General features: G+C 42.5%; 1 protein-coding gene across 2 annotated transcripts; it reads right to left on the bottom strand.

The window, feature by feature from the left end:
* Positions 1 to 7681: 7681 nt before the first annotated feature.
* GP6 (glycoprotein VI platelet) lies at positions 7682 to 18185 on the bottom strand. 2 transcript variants are annotated; one of them, XM_019720012.3, is made up of 7 exons: positions 18070 to 18185; positions 16671 to 16706; positions 16297 to 16554; positions 14099 to 14383; positions 13278 to 13331; positions 9181 to 9231; positions 7682 to 8680 (listed from the first exon to the last, which is right to left on the bottom strand). In XM_019720012.3, the coding sequence occupies exons 1-7, from the start codon at positions 18101 to 18103 to the stop codon at positions 8445 to 8447; spliced, it is 954 nt and encodes a 317-aa protein (XP_019575571.2). In that variant the 5' UTR covers positions 18104 to 18185; the 3' UTR covers positions 7682 to 8444. The 2 variants fall into 2 exon arrangements, with proteins under 2 accessions (XP_019575571.2, XP_074172105.1); XM_074316004.2 differs by lacking the exon at positions 16671 to 16706 and having other exon boundaries at positions 18070 to 18140.
* Between the last annotated feature and the right edge of the window lie 9590 nt (positions 18186 to 27775).

Below are 27775 nucleotides of genomic sequence, written 5' to 3'. Positions count from 1 at the left end.
CATGTTGTTGCCCTTGATGTTATCTCAGAGGTCTCTTAAACCATTTTCATTGTTTTTTATTCTTTTTTCTTTCTGTTGTTCTGTTTGGGTGATCTCTGCTAACTTGTCTTCTAAGTCGCTGATTCGATCCTCTGCCTCGTTTAACCTACCGGTAATTCCTTCAGGTATGTTCTTTATTTCAATTATTGTATTCTTTAGTTCTAACTGGTTTTTCTTTATGATTTCTCTATCCTTCTTTATGTCATCACTAAGCTCCTTAAACATTTTTATCATCAGTGTTCTGAACTCTGTCTCTGATAAGTTGGTTACCTCTGTTTCATTTGGTTCCATTTCTGGGGGTTTCTTCTGTTCTTTTATTTGGGACATGTTTCTTTGCTTCCCCATTCTGGCTGACTCTGTGTTTGCTTCGGTGTATTAGGTAGATCCCCTAGAATTCTTAGTTCTTGCTGGGTTATCTTATGTAGTTTGTGTCCTTTATATTTGACTTGCACTACTTCATTCTTCTCCTCTGCGTGTGCTCCAAAGGTGACTCTTGCGTTGTGTATATTGTCCTGTTAAAGAAGATCTTTAATTGCTTTTCGCTTGTGAGTAGGTGGGATTGACTCCTAGGCTGACTAGTTGTGAGACTTTGCTCTGCCCACTGCAAGATGTTCTGCTGCGTGAGGGTTGACCTTAAATGTGGTTTGGCCTCTATGGGCTCTTGTGCCTGTAGAGAATTCCCTCTGGGTGTGTCACTTGTAGGTCAAACCCGGTAGTACTCTGGTTTGATCTCGAGTTGGCCTCTGTGTATGTTGAATCTTGTGCCTCTTAAGCTGGGCCCTGGTAGGACAGTTTCAGAACAAAGCAAATCACCAAGCACAACAAAAACAACAACAACAAAGAAAAAATCAAATAACTTCTGTGAAGGTAAACAACAACCAACAACCCCCACTCAACATAGGCAAAGATATCAAAGATATAAAGACAAAACAAAAGAAACAAAAAGCAGCGCCAGTCTTGGCTTAAGCCCACCAGGTAATCTCCAGGTTGTCCTCTGCTGTACCAAAGAGTCCTCTGCATATTGTCCAGGCAGAGCCGGTCACCTGGTGCCCAGAGTGATGTTGGAACTGTACATTTAGATGTGTGGGGCTGAGGGGTCTGGATGGTAGTTTCTACAAAGTCCGTGCAGTTTCTGCTCTTGCCTGCACATATGCACACTGAGAGTAGCACCACCAGCCCTGTGTCCAGTTCTCCTGAGTCTTAGGGCACTTCTGTGTGTGTGTGTGTGTGTGTGTGTGTGTGTGTGTGTGTGTGTGTGCAGGCATGTGTGTGTGTCTGTGTGGCGGGCGGGAGATTTCAGAGCTGCTGAAAGCCCAGAGCTGCATCTGCCAATTACTGCTGATCTCTGGGAGTGCCTCTGCAGTTGTAATTGCCCTGCCCTAGGCAGGCCAGAAAGGGTGGGGGCTGGAGATAGGGGGGTCTTCTCTCTCCCAACCCAGCCGTGTCACACTCTTCCTGCAGGCCAGAAAAGGTGGTGGCTGGGGATGGAGGAGTCCCTTCTCTCCTAGCCCATCAAAAATCACACTCTTCCCAGCCTCTTCCCTGAGTCAGAGCTGCACGCCAGTCTTCCATAGAGCCTGAGCACTAAGACTCCTCTGTAATCTGACACTACTCCTCAGTTCAGGGGCCAGTTTAAGTCTCTGGAAGAGTGGGGGTAGGATTGGAAGAGTGGGGGGAGGGGTCCAGGTATGGAGTTTGTGCCCTTTGTCCAGAGAGATCAGCTGTGGAATGCAGGGAAAGAGCCCACCTCCTGGCTTTTGTGTTCTCTGTTCCATCCTGGGATCCCCTGCATCTCTGCAGCTGTGGATGCCGGCCTCGTTTCCACAGCCGCAGATGCCAGCCGCATTTCCACAGCCAAACCTGCGAGCCACATCCCCACAGCCGCAGATGTGGGCCGCATCTCCACTCTGCTCCCTTCCCTCTTCTCCTGCTCGCCCAATTTGCCCACCTTCAAGTAATCCTTGCATGAGTCTCTTAGCTGTTCTGTGTGATGAGCAGAGAGTCCTTTGATGGGTTATAGTTGTCCCGTTTGTGATAAGATCCGGAGAACTCAAAAAGTGCGCCCCGCTGCCGCCATTCCTATGACGTCACTCTCATTTGTTCTTCTTTTTCTAGTTCTTTAAGGTGTAATGTGAGGTTATTTATTTGGGATTTTGTTTCTTGACATAGGCCTGTAATTATATAAATTTCCCTCTTAAAACTGCTTTTGCTGCATCCCAAAAATTTTGGTAGGATGTATTTTCATTGCCATTTGTTTCTATGTATCTTTTGATCTCTCTAATTTCTTTTTTGACCTGGTCATTCTTTAACAGTATGTTGTTTAATCTCCATGTATTTGTGTGTTTTCCTGCTTTCTCCTTGCACTTCTTATCCAATTTCAAAGCCTTGTGATCAGAGAATATGCTCAGTATGATTTCAATCTTCTTAAATTTGCTGAGGTTAGTTTTATGTCCCAATATATGGTCTATCCTTGAGAATGTTCCATGTACACTAGAAAAAAAAATGTATAGTCTGATGTTTTAGGATGAAGTACTCTATAAATGTCAATTATGTCCATTTCATCTAATGTGTCATTAAGGGCTGCTATTTCATTATTTATTTTCTGTTTGGATGATCTATCCATAGCTGTCAATGATGTATTTAGGTCCCCTAGTATAATTGTGTTTTGGTCAATTTCTCCCTTTAGTTCTGTTAGTAGTTGCTTGGTATATTTTGGTGCTCCCTGGTTGGGGGCATAAATATTGATGACTGTTATGTCTTCTTGTTGTGTAGTCCCCTTTACCATTATGAAATGTCCATCTTTGTCTCTTGTTATCTTTTTCACCTTGAAGTCTGTTTCATCTGATATCATTATGGCTACATCTGATTTTCTCTGGGTACCATTTGCTTGGAGTGTCAATTTCCACCCTTTCACTTTGAGTCTATGCTTGTCCTTGTAGCTGAGATGTGTCTCCTGGAGACAGCATATGGTTGGGTTTAGTTTTTTGATCCAATCTGCTACTCTGTGCCTTTTTATTGGTGAGTTCAGTCCATTTACATTTAGGGTGATTATTGATATGTGAGGATTTCCTGTCATTCTATCTTTAGTTTTCTGGTATGATTGTGTCTCCATGGTTTCTTTGTCTTTTTTTTTTTTTTTTTTTTGTCTATTATTTCTGTATGGTGGTACTCTATGAGGTTTCCCTCTGTTTCTTCTTTTATTACAGTGTATATTTCAGTTCTGGATTTTTTTTTTTTTTTTTTTTGAGTGGTTACCATTAAGTTTATGTAAAAGAAAGTTTGATATTTAGAGTATTCCATTTTCTCCAGCATGCTTACTTTCTCCATTCCCATTTTCTAGTTCAGGCCTTTACTCTCCCCCTTTTTATGTTTTGGTTGCCACAAATTATACCTGTTTATGGTGGTCGAATAGCCTTTTTTAGTATTTCTTGTAGTGCAGGTCATGTATTAGAAAATTCCCTCAGCTTCTGTATGTCTGGGAAGGTCTTTTTTTCTTTTCTTTTCTTTTTAATTTATTTTTTAATTTATTGGGGTGACAATTGTTAGTAAAATTACATAGATTTCAGGTGTACAATTCTGTATTACATCATCTATAAATCCCATTGTGTGTTCACCACCCAGAGTCAGTTCTCCTTCCATCACCATATATTTGATCCCCCTTACCCTCATCTCCCACACCCCACCCCCCTTACCCTCTGGTAACCACTAAACTATTGTCTGTGTCTATGAGTTTCTGTTTCTCATTTGTTTGTCTTGTTCTTTTGTTGTTTTTGGTTTATATAACCACATATCAGTGAAATCACATGGTTCTCTGCTTTTTCTGTCTGACTTATTTCGCTCAGCATTACACTCTCAAGATCCATCCATGTTGTCACAATGGAATACTATTCGGTGGTAAGAAAAGATGATATTGGAAAGGTCTTTATTCCTCCTTCATATCTAAAGGCTATCTTTGCTGGGTATATTATTCTTGGCTCATAATTTCTCTCTTTCAATAGTTTGAATATTTGGTTCCATTCCCTTCTGGCTTGTAGAGTTTCTGCTGAGAAATCTGATGATAATCTAATGGGCTTTCATTGTAGGTTACCATCTTTTCCCTGGCTCCCTTGAAGAATCTTTCTTTGTCATTGATTTTGACAGCTTCAATACAATGTGCCTTGGAGAAGGCCTGTTGGGATTGAGGTAATTAGGTGTTCTATTTGCTTCTTGGATTCGAGATCCAGTTCTTTCCACAAGTTTGGAAAGTTCTCATAGACCATTTGTTTGAATATACTCTCTGTTCCCTTCTCTCTTTCTTCTCCTTCTGGTATGCCCATTATTCTTATATTGCTCTTTCTGATGGAGTCAGAAAGTTCTTGTAGAGTTCTTTCATTTCTTTGAAGTCTCAAGTCTCTTTCTTCTTCCATCCATGTAATTTCCAGGTTTCTATCTTCGATGTCACTGATTCTTTCCTCCATCAGGTTAACTCTACTTCCTAAGCTGGCTATTTCATTCTTAATTTCTTCCAAATTCTTAATCTCCAGAAATTCTATTTGGTTCTTTTTTAAAATTTCAGTCTCTTTGGTAAAATGCTCATGTTGTTCTTTGATTGTGTGTCTGAATTCATTAAACTGCCTTTCTGTGTTTTTTTGCATCTCGTTGAGTTTTTTTTCAGAACGGCAATCTTGAATTCTCAGTCATTTAAGTCACAAGTCACATATTTCCATATCTTTAAGTTCCTTTTCTAGAGACTTTTCACTTTCTTTCTGAGCTGTCTTGTTACCTTGGTTATTCATGGCAATTAATGATTTATTATTTCTCTTCCTAGACATCTACAGGAGTGGCTTCTGCAACAGATTGATAGGAAGAGGTCTTTCTTTAGTTTTCCAATACGGGTTGGTAGAATGTTTTATTTTCTCTCTGACTGCAGCCCTTTTGTCTCTCTCACACTGTAGTGCTATGTTTTCTCTGCACTATTCTAGCTTCTCACACAATGGCGGAATTCCCTGGAAGGCTGGCTTCTCCTCTGTTAACAGTTCGCCTGGGTAATAGGGCACCGCCTCCCTGTGGGTATGCGGAGAGCTTTTGAAGTTCCAAAGCTCTTCCTGCACCAGATTCAGAGCCCATGTGTTTCAGCAGTTCTGTTTACTCCTGCAGGGATCCACCCAGATAGGTGGGGATGGAGGCGGGGTGAGTTGTTAGAAGTGGCCCAGAGAAATGGCGGTGACCACCACCAGAGCCAGTCCTGCTTCCACAGCTCCCTCCTCTTTGCCGGAACTAGTTGGGCTGAGAATCTGTGTCTGCAGATCACAGTTCTCAGAACTGCAAATATTCTGTTCTTTTGATCCGACACTACTACTGTTCTGCTTCTAGCACTGGGCCAGTGGGGGCGAGACGAGCTCTGGGAGGGTAGGGAGGGGGTGGCTAGTCTCAGTGCCTAAGGCTTCCATTCTCTGCTTGGCAGTGAGGGCTTAAACCACCGTTTTCAGTCTTTTTCCCTCAGTCTTTTCTCCGAGGCCTCTGCCGTGAGCGTTGGGTTCAGCCGTGTTATATGCTGTCCCCTCAGCCCTGTGGGCCATAAGCGGAGCCCTAGCAGTTTGAGTTCTTCCCTCTCCCACAGCTGTGGTAGTTCTGGGATGCAGCGAGCTTGGAGCACTGAGCTAGGTCTGTGTCCTGCACCCGCGTGGCTCCGTCTCCGTACTTCTCCCTTCCCTCCTCCCCTGCTCACCCAATTTGCCCACCTTTAGGTGACTTCAGTAGTGAGCCTCTTCATCTTGCCTGTCTGCTGTGCAGGGAGTTCTTTGTGGAGTTATAGTTGTTCCATTTGTTGTAAATTCCACGGGAGATTTCCAGTGGCTCACCTCACGCCGCAATTTTGATGACGTCTCCCCATGATTGTTTTCTTGATTAGTTGTAATTTTGATGTGGTTGTGAGACAAGGTAAACATAGCATTTACCTACTGCACTATCTTGGTTGTCCCTAACCTCATTCTTAAAACAACACATTTAGATCTTTTGTGTGGCTTGTCACACCCATTTTTTATTTCTTCAACACTTTTAACCAACACAGATCTACTGTAGGAACTATTTTTGTTCTTCTGCCACAGACCAACCTCTGACAATCATGAATCAACACAATTACATTTGACTTTGGAGGGTCATGTTTAAAATATTTTGAAACTAGTTGGCCCTTAATTTTAGCCAAAGTTATTTTGATAGCTGACAAGATATCTACTCAAGCTAGCTTAAAATTGCATGGGTGTGTTGGGCTCTTTTGGGTTTTTTGTACAGCTTTATTGAGGTATAATTGATAAATGAAATTTATATATATTTAAAGTATATAATGTGATGTTCTGATATATGTATATATTTTGAATTGATTACAACATCAATTAATTAACATCTTCATCACCTCACATAGTTACCTTTTTGGGTGTGTGATGAGAACATGTAAGCTCTATTCTCTTAGCAAATTTCAAGTATATAATACAGTATCATTAAGTATAATCACCTTCAGAGGGTAACAGGTGTGGGGGGTGGTAGATGAGGGTAAGGGGATCAAATATATGGTGATGAAAGGAGAACTGACTCTGGGTGGTGAACACACAATGAGATTTATAGATGATGTAATACAGAATTGTACACCTGAAATCTATGTAACTTTACTAACAATTGTCACCCCAATAAACTTTAATTTAAAAAAAGTATAGTCACCTTGCTGTGCATTAGATCCTCATAATTTATTCATAATATGACTGAAAACTTGTTGCATGGATGTATTGTGAATCTCAAATGACAAAGCAAAAATTGATTAATATACTAGGAAAACCAGGACTACAGAGCCAACAAGAAACATGGCAGCTAATAGCCTTGGTTTCTTATTTTTATACATATTTTGCTTTAATTGTGCCCTCTCCCCTCCTACTTCCCATTTCCACGTATACACAGCTGAATATGCAGAGGGTGACAAAAAAAATGTATACACATTTTAAGAAAGGGAAAAAATGTATTAAAATTGTATACTCAATATATACCAATAACAAAAGATGAATACAAGTCATGGGTATACATTTTTTGGCACCCCCAATAGTTACCAACAGGTGAATCCTAGAAATGAGGCTGCTATCTAGACTATGTGGAATAAAGGGTGGTCATTAGCTAGTATCATGCAGCCAAGGGGGATAAAAAGCTAGTCTGGCTGACTTGGTTCCAGTGTGTATGTCTCATCCTGGTCCACCTAGTAGGAGAAGTTGTCAAAGTAAGTTATAAAGTAGATGGGTATAAGAGCTATGTCACAGATATATTCATCAATTTCACCTCTCACACCAAGTATAATATGATAATCACCCAAGATCATCCAGCCATCCAAAACTACAGCATGGCTTTATACCATTACAATGTTAAACTGATATTATGTTTTCTTCCCCTATCAAAGCAATATGGAACTCTACGTGGCAGCATAGCATAATAAATAAAGGTGGTTCCTGCTCTGAAAATCCCTAAAATATGAGACTTGTGGGTACTTAGGGGTTTGGAATGAATCTCCTTGAATCAACAGGAAACCTTTTTCCCCTATTGTACCACCAGGTTGAAGATAGATAAATCTGATGCTCGAATCCAGAGCTGCTGAAGGAAATCAAAGAAAACAACACACGTCTGACAATTGAGAGAGATAATCAAGATCCAAAAAATAACAGACCTTCTTCTCATGACTTTATTTTCTGAATTCTCTGGAGTCATTCATTCTCCAATCAAGTCACAGGTCTTCAAGGTGATGTGAACTTCCTGTGTGCATCTCAATGATGTTAGTATTGGGCCAAACGTCACTTTGGCCTTGGTTGTGTCTTCAGCTTACAAAAACATGCACAAGTCACTTAATGCTGTTATGGATGAAATGTCTACATCACAAGTATATCAAGAGAAATAAAGGTGAAAGCATTCATGAAGGAGGTTGTATTTGTTAATGGATTCTAACTAAACATAGAGGTCAATCTATAACCCATATTAAAGAAGGTTGAAGAAAGAGGTAAGTATGATGGTCCAGTGAGGATGCCATAAGATCCACAATGTGCAAGACATCAGGGAGGAGACTTTGGCATCCACTGGATTCCTTCCATCTCAAACAGAGGGAGTTCTTGGACAGAAAGCCAAATACAGAGCATGCCAAAAAAATGTATACACATTTCAAGAAAGAAAAAAACTGTATTAAAATTGTAATACTCGATATATACCAATAACAAAAGATGAATTCAAGTCATGTGTATACATTTTTTTGGCACCCCCAGTAGACATCGACTCAACAGCTCCCTGGCCCTCCTTTTCCAAAGCTGTAGCCTCTATCCTCTTGCTCTCAAATGCCACACACACTCTAAGTCCCCTCCTCACTCCCATGACCTATCTCTTAGATACAACCAAGCCTTGGGGTTCTAATAGTGGCATCCATGGTTATGACTATCTGGCCGACCCCTGTCCTGACAACTCTGTGCTTTCTGGGTCTGCGGGAGGGTTGGGAGTGGCCTGTGGACAGCTCTGACCCGGTGCAGCAGGGGTTTCTTTCGGCTGTGCCAATCTTCCGCCAGGAGCCCCGCCAGAAGTATTAGAATCACAGCCCCAAGGCATATCCGGACCAGATTGCCTTTAGTGTAGTACGGGTGCGTGAGACCTGGAGAAGTGAAGAGAAACAGGAGCAGGAGATAAGAACCCATCTCCAGGACCCACTCCAAGCCACATCGTTGGTTCCTTACAGCCATATCCCTCATCTGAGATCCTATTACTCTCTGCTAGCTAGGGCACCAATCTCCTTCCTAGAGGGTCCCTCCCCTCCTCACCAGGGTCAGAGCTAGATTAGCCCAATTTCCTAAATATAACCTCTTACATGCATTCCCTCCCCTGCACAGACACTGCCAGGTTATTAATTATGAAAGAGAAGACTGTTACAAGGGGTGAGGAGAGAGATGAATTTATCTTCCTTTAGATCTCCACCTTCCCACCTGGCTTATTGCCCAGCTCTGAACTCCATGAGCTAATTTTCCTTCACCCCTTAAAACTTTACACACCAGGGCCCAAGATCACAGTGCTATATCTTCTGCACAGGGAAAGCCATCAGCTTTAGGTAAAGACATAGGGTGGAAAGGAAGAAGATCGAGAGGACCACTTACTCACCAGTTGGAGAGCTTGACCCCTCTGGAAAGATGGTGATATTCCTAGAAGGCTCTGAGAATCAAAAAGTGTAAGTGTGAAGGGATGGGACCATCGCCCCGACACTTGTTCCTGCCCCAACCTTCAATACACCCATTTGGAAGGCAGAATTCCATGGCTATAAGGACATGAACTGCCAAAAATTGGATGAACCTTGCAAACTTTATGCCAAGTAAAAGCAGCCAGGCGCAAAAGATTATATGCTGTATTAGTCCATTTATGTAAAATGTCTAGAAAAGGTAAATTTATACAGACAGAAAGAAGACCGGTGGTTTCCTAGGACTAGGCATGGGAGTTTGAATGACCTGTAAAAGGACATAAGGGAACTTTTTGAGGTGATGGGAGTGTTCTAAAGCTAGATTGTGGTGATCATTGTAAAATTAATAAAATCATTGAATTGTAGAAAAGAACAAGAACATGAACTATAGAGTTGGGCTGTCTAGCCTTGGACCTCAGATCCAGTATTTATTAGATGGAGAGCCTCTAGCATATGATTTAACATCTATGAACCAGTTTTCCCATCTCTAATGTGAATAATTACATTGCTATATCATAGGTCAATGTGAAAATTAAACTAATAATAATAGCATGAAGCACAGTGCTTGACATATAGTAAGCACCCATATATGCTAGCTCTTCTTCTCTTATTCTACAAATATCTCCTGAGACTTTCCAGGAGATCAGCCATGGGCTGTGCACCCTAAAGATGCATCAAACACACAGTTCTTGCCCATGTGGAGTTGCCAGACACTGAAAGAGACCAAGAATTAAAGTGATCATTTTAATTCACTGTGAAAATTGCTCTACTAGGTAGTCCACAGGACACTGAAGAAGCACAGAGGACACTACCAACCCAACCTGGAGTGTCAGAAAGGTTTTCTGGAGAAATTGAAGCCATGGGGAAATGGAAGGAAAAGCAGAGCAAGCGGCTTGGATGCAGAGTCCGGAGAGGACATAAAGCACCCAGAAGAGCATCCACTGACTCCATGTGGCTGAGGTTAGCATGCGGAATGAAGACAAGACAGGAAGGATCAGCAGTGGCTGGTCTAAGAGCATAGAACCTAAAATCACTGAGCAGCAAGCTCAGGCTACATCCTAAGGGTGACCGGGAATCCAGCAGGGTCTTGAACAGAGGGTGGGAAGAATCCCATCAGGGACTTAGGAAGAGCCTAAAGAAAGCTAGAGTTGGGTGGACTCAGTGGAGACATCTAACCTATCCTCGGGGGATCTGTCAAGTTTTTCTGTCTTGAAGGAAAAGGAGACTTTTTCAGGGAAAAGCAAGGGGACAGAGAACTACAGCATGAAGGAAGCATATCTGCATTGGACCCTGAATGATGAGAGGGTGTATTGTGTCCAGGCACCTATGATCCATGTGGGGCTGAAGCACAGGCTCTGCATGGAAGCAATGGGGACCAAGACTGCATACAAGGACCACAGCCAAGTCAGAAGAGCAATGTGTAGGGATGAGTCATGCTCTTCCCATCACAGCCTTGGGTCCGCCATCTTTGAAATGGCCACATTACCCAGAATGCTCCTCTGTCCCCAAGCTCAGAGCCTACTTCCCACCCATCCTCCATCCTCAAACCAAGGACTGTCCTGGAAAGACTCTGGTAGTTCCGTGACACAGATTAAAAACCTACAGCCTTAGGTGATGGAAAAGAGAGCCCAGTATTCATACTCCTTTCTGCTGAGCTCTAAGTACCTAGTTATATTTTTTAATTTTCTTGGGCACATAAGTACAAGTGGAATTGCTGGTTCCTATGATAATTCTATGATATGGTTGTATGACAATTCTTTCTGAGGAACCACTGAACTGTTTTCCACAGCAGCTACACCATTACCACTCCCACCAGTAATGTACGAAGATTACAGTTTTTCCGCATTATCGCTAACACTTGTTGTTGTGCTATTGTATAGCCATTCCAGTGGGTATGATGAATTTCATGGTATGTGACTTGTAATCCAATTTAAAAATTACAAAGTGGGTCAGCAGATCTATGTGAACTCAATGGAAGAACAAGCTGATACCAGTCTCTGAGTATAAGAGGCTCCCCTCCCTACCAAGGCCATTTTCTTAACCAGGGACTTTCTATTGTTTTTACATGGCCACCAAAATATTTCCCAAACCCCCTCAGCCTCCTGTTGAGGGTGGGGACAGTCTCTGAGGGGCTTTTTGGCTAGAACCAGTTCATCAAAGCCTAGTTTGTCCTCACTTATCTGCGATGTAATCAGAGCATGGATATTATTTGTTCTGTTATTTCTTTTCCTGTGTGTTTCATTAGTGAGTGTTTAAATTTAGAGTCAAACATGGTGTAGTACACACATGCTGTGGAGTACTACTCACCAGGGAAAAGGAACACACTACCAATACATGCAACCACTTGAGTGGGTGTCAGGGCATTATGCTGAGTGGGGTGCGGGGGGTAATTTCAAAGGTTCCATGCTGTATGATTCCATTCATATAACATTGTCAAAATGACAAAGAAATGAAGACAAAATTAAAGAAATAAAGACAAAATTAGGGATGGTTGCCAGAGGTTAAGGATGGAGGGGACAGATGAGTATAAAGGGGTAGGCTGAGGGGTATCTTTGTGGGGGTGGAATAGTTCTGCATGTTGAATGCCGTGATGGCTGCACTTGTGATAAACTGACATAGGACTAAACACGCAGATTGTACCAATATCAGGTTTCCAGTTCTCACATTGTATTGTAATTCTGTAAGACATAACCACTGGGGAAATCAAGGCAATGCGTACATGGAGTCATTTCATACTATCTTTGCAGCTTCTTCTGAATCCACATCTCAAAATAAAAAGTGTGGTGACGGAAGGAGAACTGACTCTGGGTGGTGAACACACAATGGGATTTATAGATGATGTAATACAGAATTGTACACCTGAAATCTATGTAATTTTACTAACAATTGTCACCCCAATAAATTTAAAAATAATAATAATAATAATTAAATAATTTAAAAATGAAATAAATAAATAAATAAATAATTTTAAATTCCAATCAGCCAAAGTGTCCTTCGATAGATGATTCGTTAAAGAAAATGTGATATATGTACGTAATGGAATACTCCTCTGCCATAAGAAAATATGAAATACTGCCATTAGCAACAACATGGATGGATCTTGAGACTATCATGCTGAGCAAAATAAGTCAGACAGAAAAAGTCGAGATCCATATGATTTCACTGACATGTAGGATATAAAACTGAAAGCAACAAAGGAATGAAACAAAGAAACAAAAACTCATAGACACAGACAATAGTTTAGTGGTTACCAGAGGGTAAGGGGGGAGGGGGTTGTAGATGAGGGTAAAGGGGATCAAACATATGGTGATGGAAGGAGAACTGACTCTGGGTGGTGAACACACCATATGATTTATAGATGATGTAATACAGAATTGTACACCTGAAACCTATATAATTTTACTAACCATTGTCACCCCAGTAAATTTTAACTAAATAAAATCCAATCAGAAACACACACACACACACACACGCATGTGCATGTCTGCCCACATACTGTGTCTCTTTTGCCATGACAAGCCCCCGATCACCCTCTACCCCACATGTTGGCACATTCAGTTTGCGTCTTTTCAACATGCTTCTTGTTCCTCCAGACTTGGGACCCCCTGAGACACAGGAAATGTCAAAGATGTCATAGCCTAGCACATTATTTCTGAAGGCACCAGCTGTCATCTGATTCACCAGGTAATTCTCAGTCCCTCGAACATTTGAGAGCGATAGACTCAGAGCCTCAGGCATGCAGTCCAGAAACCTAGAATTTTATAAACCATTCAGATATTCTTCACATTAGGCTTTATAAACCGACCCCCTGAGGCTGGAAAGAAGGGGTGTGGAGCAGCACATTTGATATCTATTTATTATACCCACCTTCTTTACAGGCAAAAATAAGAGATTTTTAAAATAAAACAAATTTGTGAAAGACACAAGTGAGTTAAATTGAGAAGTCTGGAGAAAGGAGAGAAAGCAAAGAAGGGGTCCATGTGCCTTGGACCCCAGACACCAGCGTGAATCCTACAGTACTCACCTGTTACAGAGGTAGATGCTCCTCTGGGTAACTGGCTGGGTGTCACAGAGTTCCCTGAAAAATTAGAAAAGGAAAGAATTCTGTGCTCTGTTAGCTGTTGGTTCTGAGTAAATAAATAAATAAAACATTGGCCCACCCCAATTATATCACTGGACTACTATGGGTGAAAATAGCATTTGAAAGGCACCCCTGGCATATTCTGGGGCTAATTCATAATGACAACCCTTGTCCCTGCTTTTTGAACCTTTGTTTTGCCCTTTTCCTGGATCTCTGTGATACACATCCTTTGTTGCTGGGAGCAAAACCAGCCCTTGTGTCCTGAGAAGTGAGGGAGCAGAAAAGAACAGTGGGATAGCCTGGGGGAAGGGGCAAGTATTCCATGGGGTGGAGGCGCCTGAGGAACAAAGCACAGCCCCTCCCTGCTCCCACCACACTGGCCTTGCACCACCTGCAGCCACCCCACCTACCCCACCTGCCTGATTAACTTGTACTCTGCCCTGAGACCCGCATCAAACATCGATTGCTTAGGGAAGCCTCCCCTTCTAGGTTCAAACAGCACTATGGACTTCTAAGTGACAGTGCTTATCACAGTCACAATTACACATGTGTTGGATGTGTTTTTGATTTAAGATTGTTTGCTCTACTAATTACAATATTATATATTATATTTGCGTGTATGTGTGTGTGTAAATAAAATGATACTGTACATTGAGTGGAATCAGATGGTATATATCTTTGCACCTGTCAGTCCCTCCGCTTGGAACTTCCATCAGGGCCTGTGAAGACTGAGGAAGAAAAGTTTGGTCTGCACCCACCCTTACCTCTGACCACGAGCTCCAGGGGGTCACTGGGGGCTGACCACAGGTACGGGTCTCTGCTGGAAAAGCTGTAGCATTGGTAGGTCCCGCTGTGGGCAGCAGTCACCGTGATGATGGGGAAATCTGCCCGGTACCACCTCTCAGGTCCCTTGTTGGGCCCAGTGTCCCCCATCTTGTACAGAGCAAATTGGTCAAAACTATATATGCTCCGACACTGTAGAGTCACGTCCCCTCCTGGGGACACCACTGGGCTGGGTTGGGCTGAGAGCGAGGGCTTGTCATAAACTCCTGGTAGAAAAGAGACCTCTGGTGTTAAAGACACTGGCCAAAGTCTAGGCTAGGGGTGGGGAGGGGCAGGAAGGTCCCTCCAGTTCCCTAAGAGCTAAGGAACTTTCCAGCTGTATCCACCCTGGAGAATCCATCCTCTCTGCCAGCTCACAAAGTAGTTAAGAGAGCCTGACTAAAATCATATCATAGAGCCCAGGCTTAAATCCTGGTTCTGCCACTTAGGGACTGTGTGATCCTGGAGATAAATTGCCCCTACAGCTGTGCCTCAGTGTTTTCTACTCTACAATGAAAGAAACAATATGTATTAAGCATTGAGCAGAGTACCTAATGCATAGCATAGCAAGCACTGAAAATATTGAAAAACAAAATAGCTTAAGCTTACATTGTATTGTAAGCTTGTGTTACAGTGCACAACGGATAGTTACATTGTAAACTTGTATTCACATGCCAGATTCTAGGTGCTGTTCCAAGCTCATGACATATATCAATTCACCGAAGTCTCACCAAAACCTATGAATTCATCACTATGAATATCCCTATTTTATCAATGGAACTAAGGCGTACAATGCAGGACAACTTGTCTGAGATCATATGATAACAGGCAGCAGAGCTGAAATCTGCAGTCACAGCATTTGGCTCCAGGCTCTCTGCTCCTAAAAATGAACCTATACTACTTTATAACTTGACGATATTGTCATTGCAGAGCATGGCTCCACGTCGGGCACATGGTGCTCACAACAAAAGGTGCCTGATAATTCTGGCTCATTCAACAATTGTTTTTCCTTAGCAACTCTTATGTGTCCATCTCTGTTCTAAGAAATAAAATTCCCATCAGGAAGAAGAATAGACAATACCTAAGATAAATAAGTAAACGTGATAGTGATGAGTGCCATTTTAAATTGGCTGCAACTTTAAATAGGGCAGTGAGAGAAATACTCAAAGGGAAGAGAGCATTTGGGTCAGTCCCCAAAGCCAAAGTGGTCTGGCAGACCACTGACCATGGGAATTAGGGTGAGGCGAGTGAGGCACTCTTCTTGGATGCAAATTTAAAGGGGTGCAATAAAACCTTCTGTCATCACAATAAATACTATTTTAATGAAATTTTAAATCAAAATTAATGCAAACACATTCACAGTGAAAAAAGCATCAAGAGTTCAAGCAAAGAAGGAATCCATCTGTGGCCGGGGAGCCATGTTGAAGACTGAGGCAAAGGCTCCAAACGGTTTTCTGTACTTCTTTTGGTTAATTTTTTCCACACTATTAGCATAGTTGAAAAATATTGACAATTTCTACAGTAGGTTATTAAAACTCAAAACACTACTTTAAGTTTAAATATTTTATTTACACCCCCCCCCCAAAAAAAATAAAAGACAGGATTTATTATCATTTTCACACTTCTGGCTTTCATGGAAACAGACTCATCAACATTTTCAAAACCTATCTTGGAAAATAGTCATTTAAAATGCATTGGAAAGAAAAGCATAAGCTGGGAACATTTTTTTCCATCTAAAAATAAACAACGCATTAGTGCATGAATAGAGAGTGCACCTTTTCCCTTGTGCATCAGGCTGGGCTATGGCTGGACCATCACTGACGGATTCTGTGTTTACTTAAAATTGTCATATTTTGCTCATCATGGATGTTTTTGCATTGATTTTGACTTTTGTAAAAATATAACATTATTGGTAAAAGCACTAACATATGACTTATGTTGATTAAGATTTTTGGCACCTCTCCTAAATTTAACACTCAAGGCCAGTGCCTCACTGGCCCCACCCAATCCCAACCCCCAGGGCCATTGAATTTGCTATCATCATCATCTCCATTTTCACCCTCTTCCAGCCCAAAACTGAGTACCACATAGTCCTGAGGCCACACGTCCAGCTACACCCCACCCCTTCCTGTCCAGTTACCAGTAGCCACCAGCTCCAGCTTGTCACTGGAGAGAGACCAGCAGGTCCCGTTCTGGTAGAAGCAACGGTAGCATCCAGCGAAACTTTTCTTCATGGCCGGGATATGGAGGACAGCCTGGTCGTTATACTTCCCAGATTTCAGTTTCTCCAGGCGGTACAAGTCCACGCCTGGGGGCCCCTGGCAACGGATGGTCACTGGATTCTCCAGGGGCACAAGAGAGCTGGGCTGGGCCTGGAGGGAGGGCTTGGGGAGCGGGCCTGGAAGGGAAGCAGAGGGTAGTGGAGGACAGCCTCCAAACAGCACCCTCCTCCTGAGCCCTCACAGCCCTACTGCCCTCTCACTGTCTGACCCCAGAGGAGGGATCCCCACTCACAATTCTGAGCTTGTATCACCTGCTCCAGACACAGCCCTGAGGACAAAAGAAAAGGACCAAATGCTAGAACCTTGCGTGAACTCACACTTCCTGCATGCTGGGCATGGTAATAAGACATTTGTATGCTTAGCTTTCTTTTGTCATAATTGTTTTCTCAAAGATACACATGCACATAATTGAAGTGAAAGAAGCCAGCCATAAAAAGCCACTATTGTGTGATTCCATATATATGAAATGTCCAGAAGAGGAAAATCTGTCCAGAGACAGAAAGCAGATTAATGGTTGTCAGGGGCTGGGGGAGGGGATGTTGAGGGGTGAGTGCAGTGCATATGGAATTTCCTTTGGGAGGGGTGAAATGTCTTGGAACCAGATAGAGGTGATGGTTGCACAGCATTGCAAATGTCATTAATGGTCAATTTTCTGTTAAGTATGTGATTTTACCATGAGGTGTTTTTTTTTAAGCCAACAGGGAATTGCTTGCCCCCTGCCAGCTCCCTCCAGGACCCCTCCCCCATGCACACACTTTTGATGACTAGATAGAGAATTACCTCCTCTTTGAGAAGGGGATAGTGTGTCAAGTGGGGTCTCTTACTTTTTTCTCCAGGTTTATCAAGATATAATTGACATATAACATTGTGTAAGTTAAAGATATACAATGTATTGATTTCATAAATTTATATATTGCAACATGATTGCCACCTTAGCATTACCTGACACCTCCATCAGGTCACATAATTACCATTTCTTTTTTGTGGTGAAGACATATAAAATCAACTCTCTTGACAACTTTCAAGTATACGAGTATAATACAGTATTATTAGCTATACTCACCATGCTGGACATTAGACGCCCAGAACTCACTCATCTTATACGGAAGTTTGTGCCCTTCGACCAACACCTCCCTATTTCCCACCCCTGACCCCTGAAAACACCATTCTACTCTTTGCTCCCATGAGTTCAGCTTTTTTAGATTCCACATATAAATGAGGTCATGCAGTATTTTCTTTCTCTGTCTGGCTTATTTCACTCAGCATAATACCCTCAAGGTCTACCCACCATGTTGTAGCAAACGGCAGGATTATTTGAGCCAGTACCATGAGGAATAATGAATGACAAGTTAAATCTATAAGCTAGTCCTGATATTACTGACTCCACATTTTTTTAAAATTATGTAGTGGGAGAAAGTTGTGGCCAATACTAGGAAACTTGTGTTCATTTCCTGGCCCAGCCAAGAATAGACTACAATAACTCAGACAAACACTCCACCTCCCTGGGTCCCACCCAACATATGAATGGGCCTGTTGCTCCAAAATTCACTGCTCACATGTTTAAAAACTTCTTTGTCTCGTAACCCACTGCCTGTCCCTCAGCATTTCCCAAATCAACCCTCAGGACTCACCAAGGCAGAAGAGGACAGACTGGAATGGGGACATGGTTCCTCAGGAGGGAAGCAGTGTGGGACTGGAGCAGAGACACAGGATGTGATGAGAATGAAGAATGCTCTCCTCCCTCTCCTCCCTCCCCCGCCAGCCTGGCTTTTCCTAATTGAGACTTATCAAGCGGGAGCTGTTCCTGCTGTAGAATGACTTGCACACAGCTCCAAGGAGCCTCAGTTATCTCTTGTCACCAGCCCAGGTCATACCGTGTGGGCCTATTAAGGGACTGTTCATATTCTGATACTTCCATAAACTTTCTATCCCTCACTGGGAATATGTAAATCAAAACCACTACAAGATCACTTCACACACCACTATCATCAATAAGACAAATAATAACAAGTGGTGGTGAGGGTGTGGAGAAGTTGGAATCCTCATGCATGACTAATGGGAATGGAAAATTGTGCAGCCACTATGGAAAACACTATGATTGTTCTTCAAAATGTTAAACATTGAATTGCCACATGACCCAGTAATTCCACTCCTGGGTATAAACCCAAAAGAATTAAAAACAGAACCTGAATAGATGTTTGCACACCCATATTCATAGCAGCATTATTCAAAAAAGCCAAAAATGAGGGAGAAACCCAAGTGTCCATTGATGAATAAACAAACTGTGGCATATTCATACAATGGAATATCATTCAGCCTTAAAAAAGGAACAAGAGGGGCCAGCCCGTTGGCTCAGGCGGTTAGAGCTCCGTGCTCCTAACTCTGAAGGCTGCCAGTTCGATTCCCACATGGGCCAGTGGGCTCTCAACCACAAGGTTGCCGGTTCAACTCCTCGAGTCCCACAAGGGATGGTGGCCTCTGCCCCCTGCAACTAAGATTAAACATGGCACCTTGAGCTGAGCTGCCTCCCTGATGGCTCAGTTGGTTGGAGTGCATCCTCTCAACCACAAGGTTGCCGGTTCGACTCCCGCAAGGGATGGTGGGCTGTGCCCCCTGCAACTAGTAACAGCAACTGGACCTGGAGCTGAGCTGTGCCCTCCACAACTCAGATTGAAAGGACAACAACTTGACTTGGAAAAAGTCCTGGAAGTACACACTGTTCCCCAATAAAGTCCTGTTCCCCTTCCCCAATAAAAAAATCTTTTTTAAAAAAAAAAGGAACAAGAGGGGAACAACCAAGATGGCGCAGTAGGTAAACGCTGTGCTTACCTTCTCTCACAACCACATCAAAATTACAACTAATCTACAAAACAACCATTATTGAGAATCACCTAAAATCAAGCTGAACTGAAGCCTTTCAACTAAGGATGCGCAGAAGAAGCCATCTCCAGACTGGTAGGAAGGCCAGAGATGCAGAATGGGCTTGTCCCACACCTGTGTGTGACCATTAGAGATCAGGAGGGCTATTTCGCCTGTGGGGGTCCCCCCTCCCCTAAAGGAGCAAAAGATCCCAGCCCCATCCCAGCCTAGGGTTCCATTGGGGGGAGAGAACTCCCCATAATTTTTGGTTGTGAAAACCAGCAGATTGTGACTGAGGGCGGCTGCCCTCACAGGTGCTCCCCTTAAAGGGCCTGTGCGTGGACTTACGCACCAATGGAATAACTCGCTCTGAGCTCCAGCGCTGGGACAGCTGCTGAAGAGGTGGCAGGGGTAAATGGTGGGGAATTGAGTTCTCTGGCTTTGGACAGGGGCTGGAGAGGCAGCTTCCTCCTGGACAAGGGAGCTGGTGGAGGCCATTTTTTCTTTGTTGAGCCCTCCACCTTCCTGGGGGGCAAACACAGGCAGCCCCCATATCTGAGTCTCTGCAGTTCATTGGCCATACCCGGGTGATTTGAGACTCAGCTCTGCCCAACTTTTGGGCACACTCTGGCCACTTTCAGTGGGTTTTCCATGCAGTCTGCCTGCCATTGCTCAAGCTGCAGACTTTTCTAGCATCTCTCAAAGTTAGTGGAACCCAGACAAGCAGCATCTGGCTTGAGCATATCCTGTACCTCTGGCTGAGCAGACCTAAGTTGGCACTAGTGGCAGCCGGCCTTAGTTTGTGGCTGGGCCTCTCAAAGTGCTTCCAAGCACAGCACAGGCAGCAGCCATCTGCAGATTTCTTTCTGGCTCCCACTGGGTGCCCCCAGGTGGGGCTCAGGCTATGGCTGAAGTAGGCCTACAGTGGATCCCCTCCAAGGTGGTCCTGGTGCTGGTGCCCCCAGTGGCCAGCTTCAAAACGAGCTGGAGCGAGTGACGTCGTAGGAATGGTGGCAACAGGGCGCACTTTTTGAGTTCTCCTCCAGATCTTATCAGAAACGGACGTTTATAACCCATCAAAGGACTCTCTGCTCAAAACGCAGAACAGCTAAGAGACTCGTGCAAGGATTACTTGCAGGTGGGGAAAATTGGGCGAGCAGGGGAAGGGGGAAGGGAGCGGAGTGGAGATGGGGTCCGCACCTGTGGCTGTGGAAACCCGGCTGACATCCACAGCTGCAGAGACGCAGGGGATCCCAGGACAGAACAGAGTACACAAAAGCCAGGAGGTGGGCTCTTTCCCTGTGTCCCACAGCTGATCTCTCCCGCTGAGGGGGCAGCATATCCAGCATTTGAGGCAATAACCTCAGCTGATAACTCCAGTTAAGCCCTAGGCCGGACAAAGGACACAAGCTCCATACCTGGGCCCCCCCACCTTCCATTCCTACCCCCGCCCTTCCAGAGACTTGAACTGGCGCCTGAACTGAGGAGTGGTGTCAGATTGCAGAGGAGCCTTGGTGCTCAGGCTCTGGGAAGACTGGCGGGCAGCTCTGGCCCAGGGAGGAGGCTGAGAGGAGTGTGGTTTTTGCTGGGCTAGGAGAGAGAGGACTCCTCTGCCCCCAGCCACCACCTTTTCTGGCCTGCCTAGGGGGGGGCAATTACATCTGCGGAGGCACTCCCAGGGATCAGCAGTAAGGGGCAGACAAAGCTCCCAGCTTTCAGCAGCTCAGAAATCTCCCACCCGCCACACACACACACACACACAAACATGGAAGAAGTGCCCTAAGACTCAGAAGAACTGGACACAGGGCTGGTGGTGCTACTCTCAGTGTGCATATGTGCAGGCAAGGGCAGAAACTCCACTGGCTTTGTAAAAACTACCGTCCAGACCCCTCAGCCCCACGCATCTAAATCTGCAGTCCCAACGTCACTCTGGGCACCAGGTGACCAGCTCTGCCCGCACAATACGCAGGGGACTCTTTGTTACAGCCGAGGACAACCTGGAGATTACTTGGTGGGCTTAAGCCAAGACTGGCGTTGCTTTTTGTTTTGTTTTATTTTGTCTTTATATCTTTGATATCTTTGCCTGTGTTGAGTGGGGGTTGTCGGTTGTTTTTACATGTGAATGTATTTGATTTTTTCTTTGTTGTTGTTTTTGTTGTGCTTGGTGATTTGCTTTATTCTGAAATTGTCCTACCAGGGCACAGCTTAAGAGGCACAAGATTCAACATACACAGAGGCCAAGATACACAAGAGGCACAAGATTCAACATACACAGAGGCCAAGATACACAAGAGGCACAAGATTCAACATACACAGAGGCACAGCTTAAGGGGCACAAGATTCAACATACTCCAGACCAAACCAGAGTACTGCCAGGTTTAACCTACACGTGACACACCCAGAGGGAATTCTTTACAGGCACAAGAGCCCATAGAGGCCAAACCACATTTAAGCGGTCAACCCTCACGCAGCAGAACACCCTGCTCTGGGCATAGCCAAGTCTCACAACTAGTCAGCCTAGGAGTTAACCCCACCTACTCACAAGCGAAAAGCAATTAAAGATCTTCTTTAACAGGACAATATACACAACGCAAGAGTCACATTTGGAGCACATGCAGAGGAGAAGAACAAAGTAGTGCAAGTCAAATATAAAGGACACATACTACATAAGATAACCCAGCAAGAACTAAGAACTCCAGGGGATCTACCTAATACATCGAAGCAAACACAGAGAGTCAGCCAGAATGGGGAAACAAAGAAACATGTCCCAAATAAAAGAACAGAAGGAACCTCCAGAAATGGAACCAAATGAAGCAGAGGTAACCAACCTATCAGACACAGAGCTCAGAACACTGATGATAAAAATGTTTAAGGAGCTTAGAGACAACATAAAGAAGGATAGAGAAATCATAACGAACAACCAGTTAGAACTAAAGAACACAATTACCGAAATAAAGAACTCACTTGAAGGAATTAACAGCAGGTTAGATGAAGTAGAGGATCGAATTAGCGACTTAGAAGACAAGTTAGCAGAGATCACCCAAACAGAACAACAGAAAGAAAAAAGAATAAAAAACAATGAAAATCATTTAAGAGACCTCTGGGATAACATCAAGCGCAACAACATGCACATCACAGAAATACCAGAAGGTGAAGAGAGGAACCTAGGGATTGAGAACATATTTGAAGTAATAATGTCTGAAAACTTCCCTAACCTGATGAAGGAAACCGACATACAAGCCCAGGAAGTGCAGAGAGTTCCAACCAGGATACACCCAAACAGGCCCACTCCAAGACACATTACAGTTAAAATGGCAAAGGTTAAAGACAAAGAGAGAATCCTAAAAGCAGCAAGAGAAAGACAGAGGGTTACATGCAAGGGAACTCCCATAAGACTATCAAATGACTTTTCTACAGAAACATTGCAGGCCAGGAGGGAGTGGCAGGAGATACTCAAAGTGATGGGAAACAAAGGCCTAAAACCTAGATTGCTTTATCCAGCAAGGCTATCATTTAAAGTTGATGGAGAGATAAAGAGCTTCCCAGAAAAGAATAAGCTAAAGGAATTTATTACCACCAAGCCAGCATTGCAAGAAATACTAAAAGGACTTCTGTAAATAGGAGAAAGAGGAAAACAATCTAACTACAAATTTAAAAATGGCAATAACTATGTACCTATCAATAATCACTTTAAATGTAAACGGATTAAATGCTCCAATCAAGAGACATAGAGTGGCTGAGTGGATAAGAAAGCAAGATCCTTGTACGTGCTGTAGACAAGAGACTCACCTCAGATCAAAAGAAACACACAGGCTGAAAGTGAAAGGTTGGAGTAAGATATTTCATGCAAATGGAAATGAGAAAAAAGTTAGAGTTGCAATACTTATTTCTGACAAAATAGACTTTAAAATGAAGAAAATATTGAAAAACAAAGATGGGCACCACATAATAATAAAGGGATTGATCTGACAAGAGTACATAACCCGGGCCGGCCCAATGGTTCAGGCAGTTAGAGCTCATGCTCCTAACTCTGAAGGCTGCCGGTTCGATTCCCACATGGGCCAGTGGGCTCTCCACCACAAGGTTGCCAGTTCAATTCCTCGAGTCCCTCAAGGGATGGTGGGCAGAGCCCCCTGCAACTAAGATTGAACTCGGCACCTTGAGCTGAGCTACCTCCGGGATGGCTCGGTTGGTTGGAGCACGTCCTCTCAACCACAAAATTGCCGGTTCAACTCCCGCAAGGGATTGTGGGCTGCGCCCCCTGCAACTAGCAATGGCAACTGGACCTGGAGCTGAGCTGCGCCCTCCAGAACTAAGACTGATAGGACAACTTGAAGCTGAACGGTGCCCTCCACAACTAAGATTGAAAAGACAACAACTTGACTTGGAGAAAAGTCCTGGAAGTACACACCGTTCCCCAATAAAATCTTTAAAAAAAAAAAAAAAAAAAAAAAAAAGAGGACATAACCCTAGTAAACATCTATGCACCCAGCATAGGAGCACCTAAATATATAAAACAGATATTGACTCACATAAAGACAGACATCAACAGTAACACTATCATCGTAGGGGACTTCAGCACACCTCTGACAACAAGGGACAGGTCTTCCAGACAGAAAATCAATATGGAAACAACAGCCTTAAATGATACATTGGACCACTTGGATTTAATCGACATTTTCAGAGCATTTCACCCCAATGCTGCAGAATATACGTTCTTCTCAAGCGCACATGGGACATTTTCCAAGATAGACCATATGTTAGGCCACAAAACAAGTCTTGATAAATTTAAGAAAATTGAAATCATACCAATTGTCTTCTCTGACCACAGTGCTATGAAATTAGAAATGAACTACAGGAAAAAAACTGGAAGACACACCCATTCATGGAGGCTGAATAACATGTTATTAAATAATGAAAGGGTCAACCAGGAGATCAAGGAAGAAATCAAAAGATATCTCGAGACAAACAAAAATGAAAACACGACGACCCAAAATCTATGGGATGCTGCGAAAGCAGTCCTAAGAGGGAAGTTCATAGCAATGCAGGCCTACCTAAAGAAACAAGAAACATCACTAATCAACAGTTTATCTTCACACTTAAGGGATCTGGAAATAGAACAGCAAAATAAGCCCAAAGGGAGTACAAGAAAGCAGATAATAAAGATCAGAGTGGAAATAAATGAAATAGAAACCAGAAAAACAATACAAGAGATCAATGAATCCAAGAGTTGGTTCTTAGAGAAGATAAACAAAATTGACAAACCTTTAGCCAGACTCATTAAAAAAAAGAGAGAGAGGACCCAAATTAATAAAAGCAGAAATGAAAGAGGAGAAGTGACAACAGACACTGCAGAAATACAAAAAATTTTAAGAAATGACTATGAGCAACTATATGCCAACAAATTTGACAATCTGGAAGAAATGGACAATTTTCTAAAGGCGTACAACCTTCCAAGGCTAACTCAAGAAGAAACAGAAAACCTGAATAGACTGATTACCACCAGGGAAATTGAATCAGTAAACAACAATCTCCCAACAAACAAAAGCCCTGGATGAGATGGCTTTACAAGTGAATTTTACAAAACGTTCAAAAAACAATTACCACCTATTCTTCTCAAGCTCTTCCAAAAAATCCAGAAGGAGGGCAGGCTCCTAAACACTTTTTACGAAGCCACTATCACCCTGATCCCAAAATCAGACAAAGACACCACAAAAAAAGAAAACTACAGGACAATATCGCTAATGAACATAGATGCAAAAATCCTCAACAAAATATTAACGAACAGAATACAGCAGTACATTAAAAAGATCATACACCATGATCAAGTGGGATTCATCCCTGGTATGCAAGGGTGGTTCAACATCCGCAAATCAATTAATGTGATACACCACATTAATAAAATGAAAAATAAAAATCACGTGATCATATCAATAGACACAGAAAAAGCTTTTGATAAAATCCAGCAGCCATTTATGATAAAAACCCTTAAGAAAGTGGGAATAGAGGGATCATATCTCAATATAATAAAGGCCATATATGACAAACCCACAGCTAACATCATACTCAATGGGGAAAAGCTGAAACCATTCCCCTTAAGATCAGGAACAAGACAAGGATGCCCACTTTCTCCACTTCTATTCAACATAGTGCTGGAAGTTCTAGCCACAGCGATCAGACAAGACAAGAAATAAAAGGCATCCAAATCGGTAAGGAGGAAGTAAAATTGTCATTATATGCAGATGATATGGTACTGTATATAGAGAACCCTAAAGACTCCACCAAGAAACTATTAGAGCTGATAGATGAATTTAGTAAAGTAGCAGGATACAAAATTAATATTCAGAAGTCAGTTGCATTTGTATATACCAATAATAAAATACCAGAAGGAGAAATTAAGAAAACAATCCCATTTACAGTTGCTCCAAAGACTATAAAATACCTGGGAATAAATTTAACCAAAGAAGTAAAAGATCTGTACTCAGAAAATTATAAGACACTGAAGAAAGAAATGAAAGACGATACAAATAGATGGAACTGCCTAAGGCAATATACATATTCAACGCAATTCCTATCAAACTACCAATGACGTTTTTCACAGAAATAGAACATAGAATCCTAAAATTTATATGGGACCATAAAAGACCCCGGATGGCCTCAGCAATCTTGAGAACTAAGAACAAAGTGGGAGGTATAACAATACCTGACATCAAATTATACTACAAGGCTACAGTAATCAAAACAGCATGGTACTGGCATAAAAACAGGCACATAGATCAATGGAACAGAATAGAGAGTCCAGAAATAAATCCATGCCTATATGGCCATTTAATCTACGATAATGGAAGCAAGAATGTACAGTGGGGTAAAGACAGTCTATTCAATAAATGGTGCTGGGAAACCTGCACAGACTCATGCGAAAAACTGAAGCTGGACCACCTCCTCACACCATATACAAAAATAAATTCAAAATGGCTTAAAGACTTAAATGTAAGATCTGAAACCATAAAATTCCTAGAAGAAAAATATAGGAAGAAACTTCACAGACATTACCCGGAGTAAGACTTTTACTGATATATCCCCTCACGTGAGGCTATCATCAATAAATCAACAAACAACAGTCCTGGCACGGATGTGGAGAAAAGGGAACGCTTGTGCACTGTTGGTGGGATTGCAGATTGGTGCAGCCACTATGGAAAACAGTATGGAGGTATCTCGAAAATCTGAAAATGGAACTACCTTATGATCCAGCAATTCCACTCCTAGGTATCTATCCGGAGAAATCCAAAACTCCAATTCAAAAATCTTTATGCACTCCTATGTTTATTGCAGCACTATACACAATAGCCAAGACACGGAAACCATCGAAATGGCCATCGTTGATGACTGGATTAAGAAACTGTGGTACATTTATACAATGGAGTATTACGCAGCCATAAAGAAGAAAGAAATCTTACCATTTGGAACAACATGGATGGACCTAGATAACATTATGTTAAGTGAAATAAATCAGACAGAGAAAGACAAATACCATATGATCTCACTTATATGCGGAATCTAAAGAAAAGAATAAGTGAATGAACTAATCAGAGACAGTTTTGGAAACATGGAGGAAAAACTGAGGGTTGCTAGAGGGGCGGGGTGTGGGGATAAGGGGAAGGTGAGAGGTTTAGAAAATAGTCGGTAACTACAAGATGGCCACGGGGTTTTGAAAATTAATTTGGGGAATGTAATCAATAATGTAAAGATTCTGTAGGGTATCCGATGGATACGTATCCCATTTGGGAGACCACCTCAGGGGTGATGTAGATGCCTGATCTCTGCACTGTACACCTGAAGCTGAACAATAATGAATGCCAACTATAATTTTATATATATATATATATATATATATATATATATATATATATATATGTATATGTATATGTATATGTATATGTATATGTATATGTATATGTATATGTATATGTATATATATGTATGTATATGGTTACAGGAAGCGGAGTACAGCATTAGGAATAGACAGTGGAAATGTAATGGCTCTGTGCGATGTCAGAGGAATAGTGGATGGGGGGACGGGGGTTCACACAGTGTGAGGGATATAAATGATAAATGTCTAAGTATTGCTTTGTCTTGTGCACCTGAAACTAATAAAATTAAAAAAAAAAAAAAAAAAAAGAAAGGAAAAGAAAAAGGGGCCTGGCCTGTGCCATTCAGGATTCTCTGCTAACTGTAAAATGTGGACTGATTTTCTTGTTTCTTATAGTCCATGTGTATATAAACTTTCAGTTCTTTAAACCGAAAATTTTTATGCACACAATCTTGTTAGTGTATTGCCTTAGTTTTTAAAATGTACAACTACATAAAATAAAAACTATTGTTTCTTCAATATTTAAAAAAAAAAAATGAGCTGGAGCATCACCCAGCCGCCTCCAAATAGAACACACCCAAGGGGCAGATTGGGCAGACATCAGAGTC

This window comes from Rhinolophus sinicus, chromosome 8, assembly GCF_057876585.1.
Source record: "Rhinolophus sinicus isolate RSI-liver-muscle chromosome 8, RSI-T2T, whole genome shotgun sequence".
Lineage (NCBI taxonomy): Eukaryota > Metazoa > Chordata > Mammalia > Chiroptera > Rhinolophidae > Rhinolophus > Rhinolophus sinicus.
Note: the sequence above shows the minus strand (reverse complement) of the source record. Positions and strands in the feature narration are given on the sequence as shown.

Bases quoted from the DNA above. Each gene is read 5' to 3' on its own strand.
- GP6 (XM_019720012.3), bottom strand. From the start codon at position 18,103: ATGTCCCCATTCCAGTCTGTCCTCTTCTGCCTTG. The intron at 16,707-18,069 runs GTGAGTCCTGAG...TTTTGTCCTCAG, and splicing joins GTCTGTCCTCTTCTGCCTTG to GGCTGTGTCTGGAGCAGGTG. The intron at 9,232-13,277 runs GTGAGTACTGTA...TTTGATTCTCAG, and splicing joins AGCATCTACCTCTGTAACAG to AGCCTTCTAGGAATATCACC.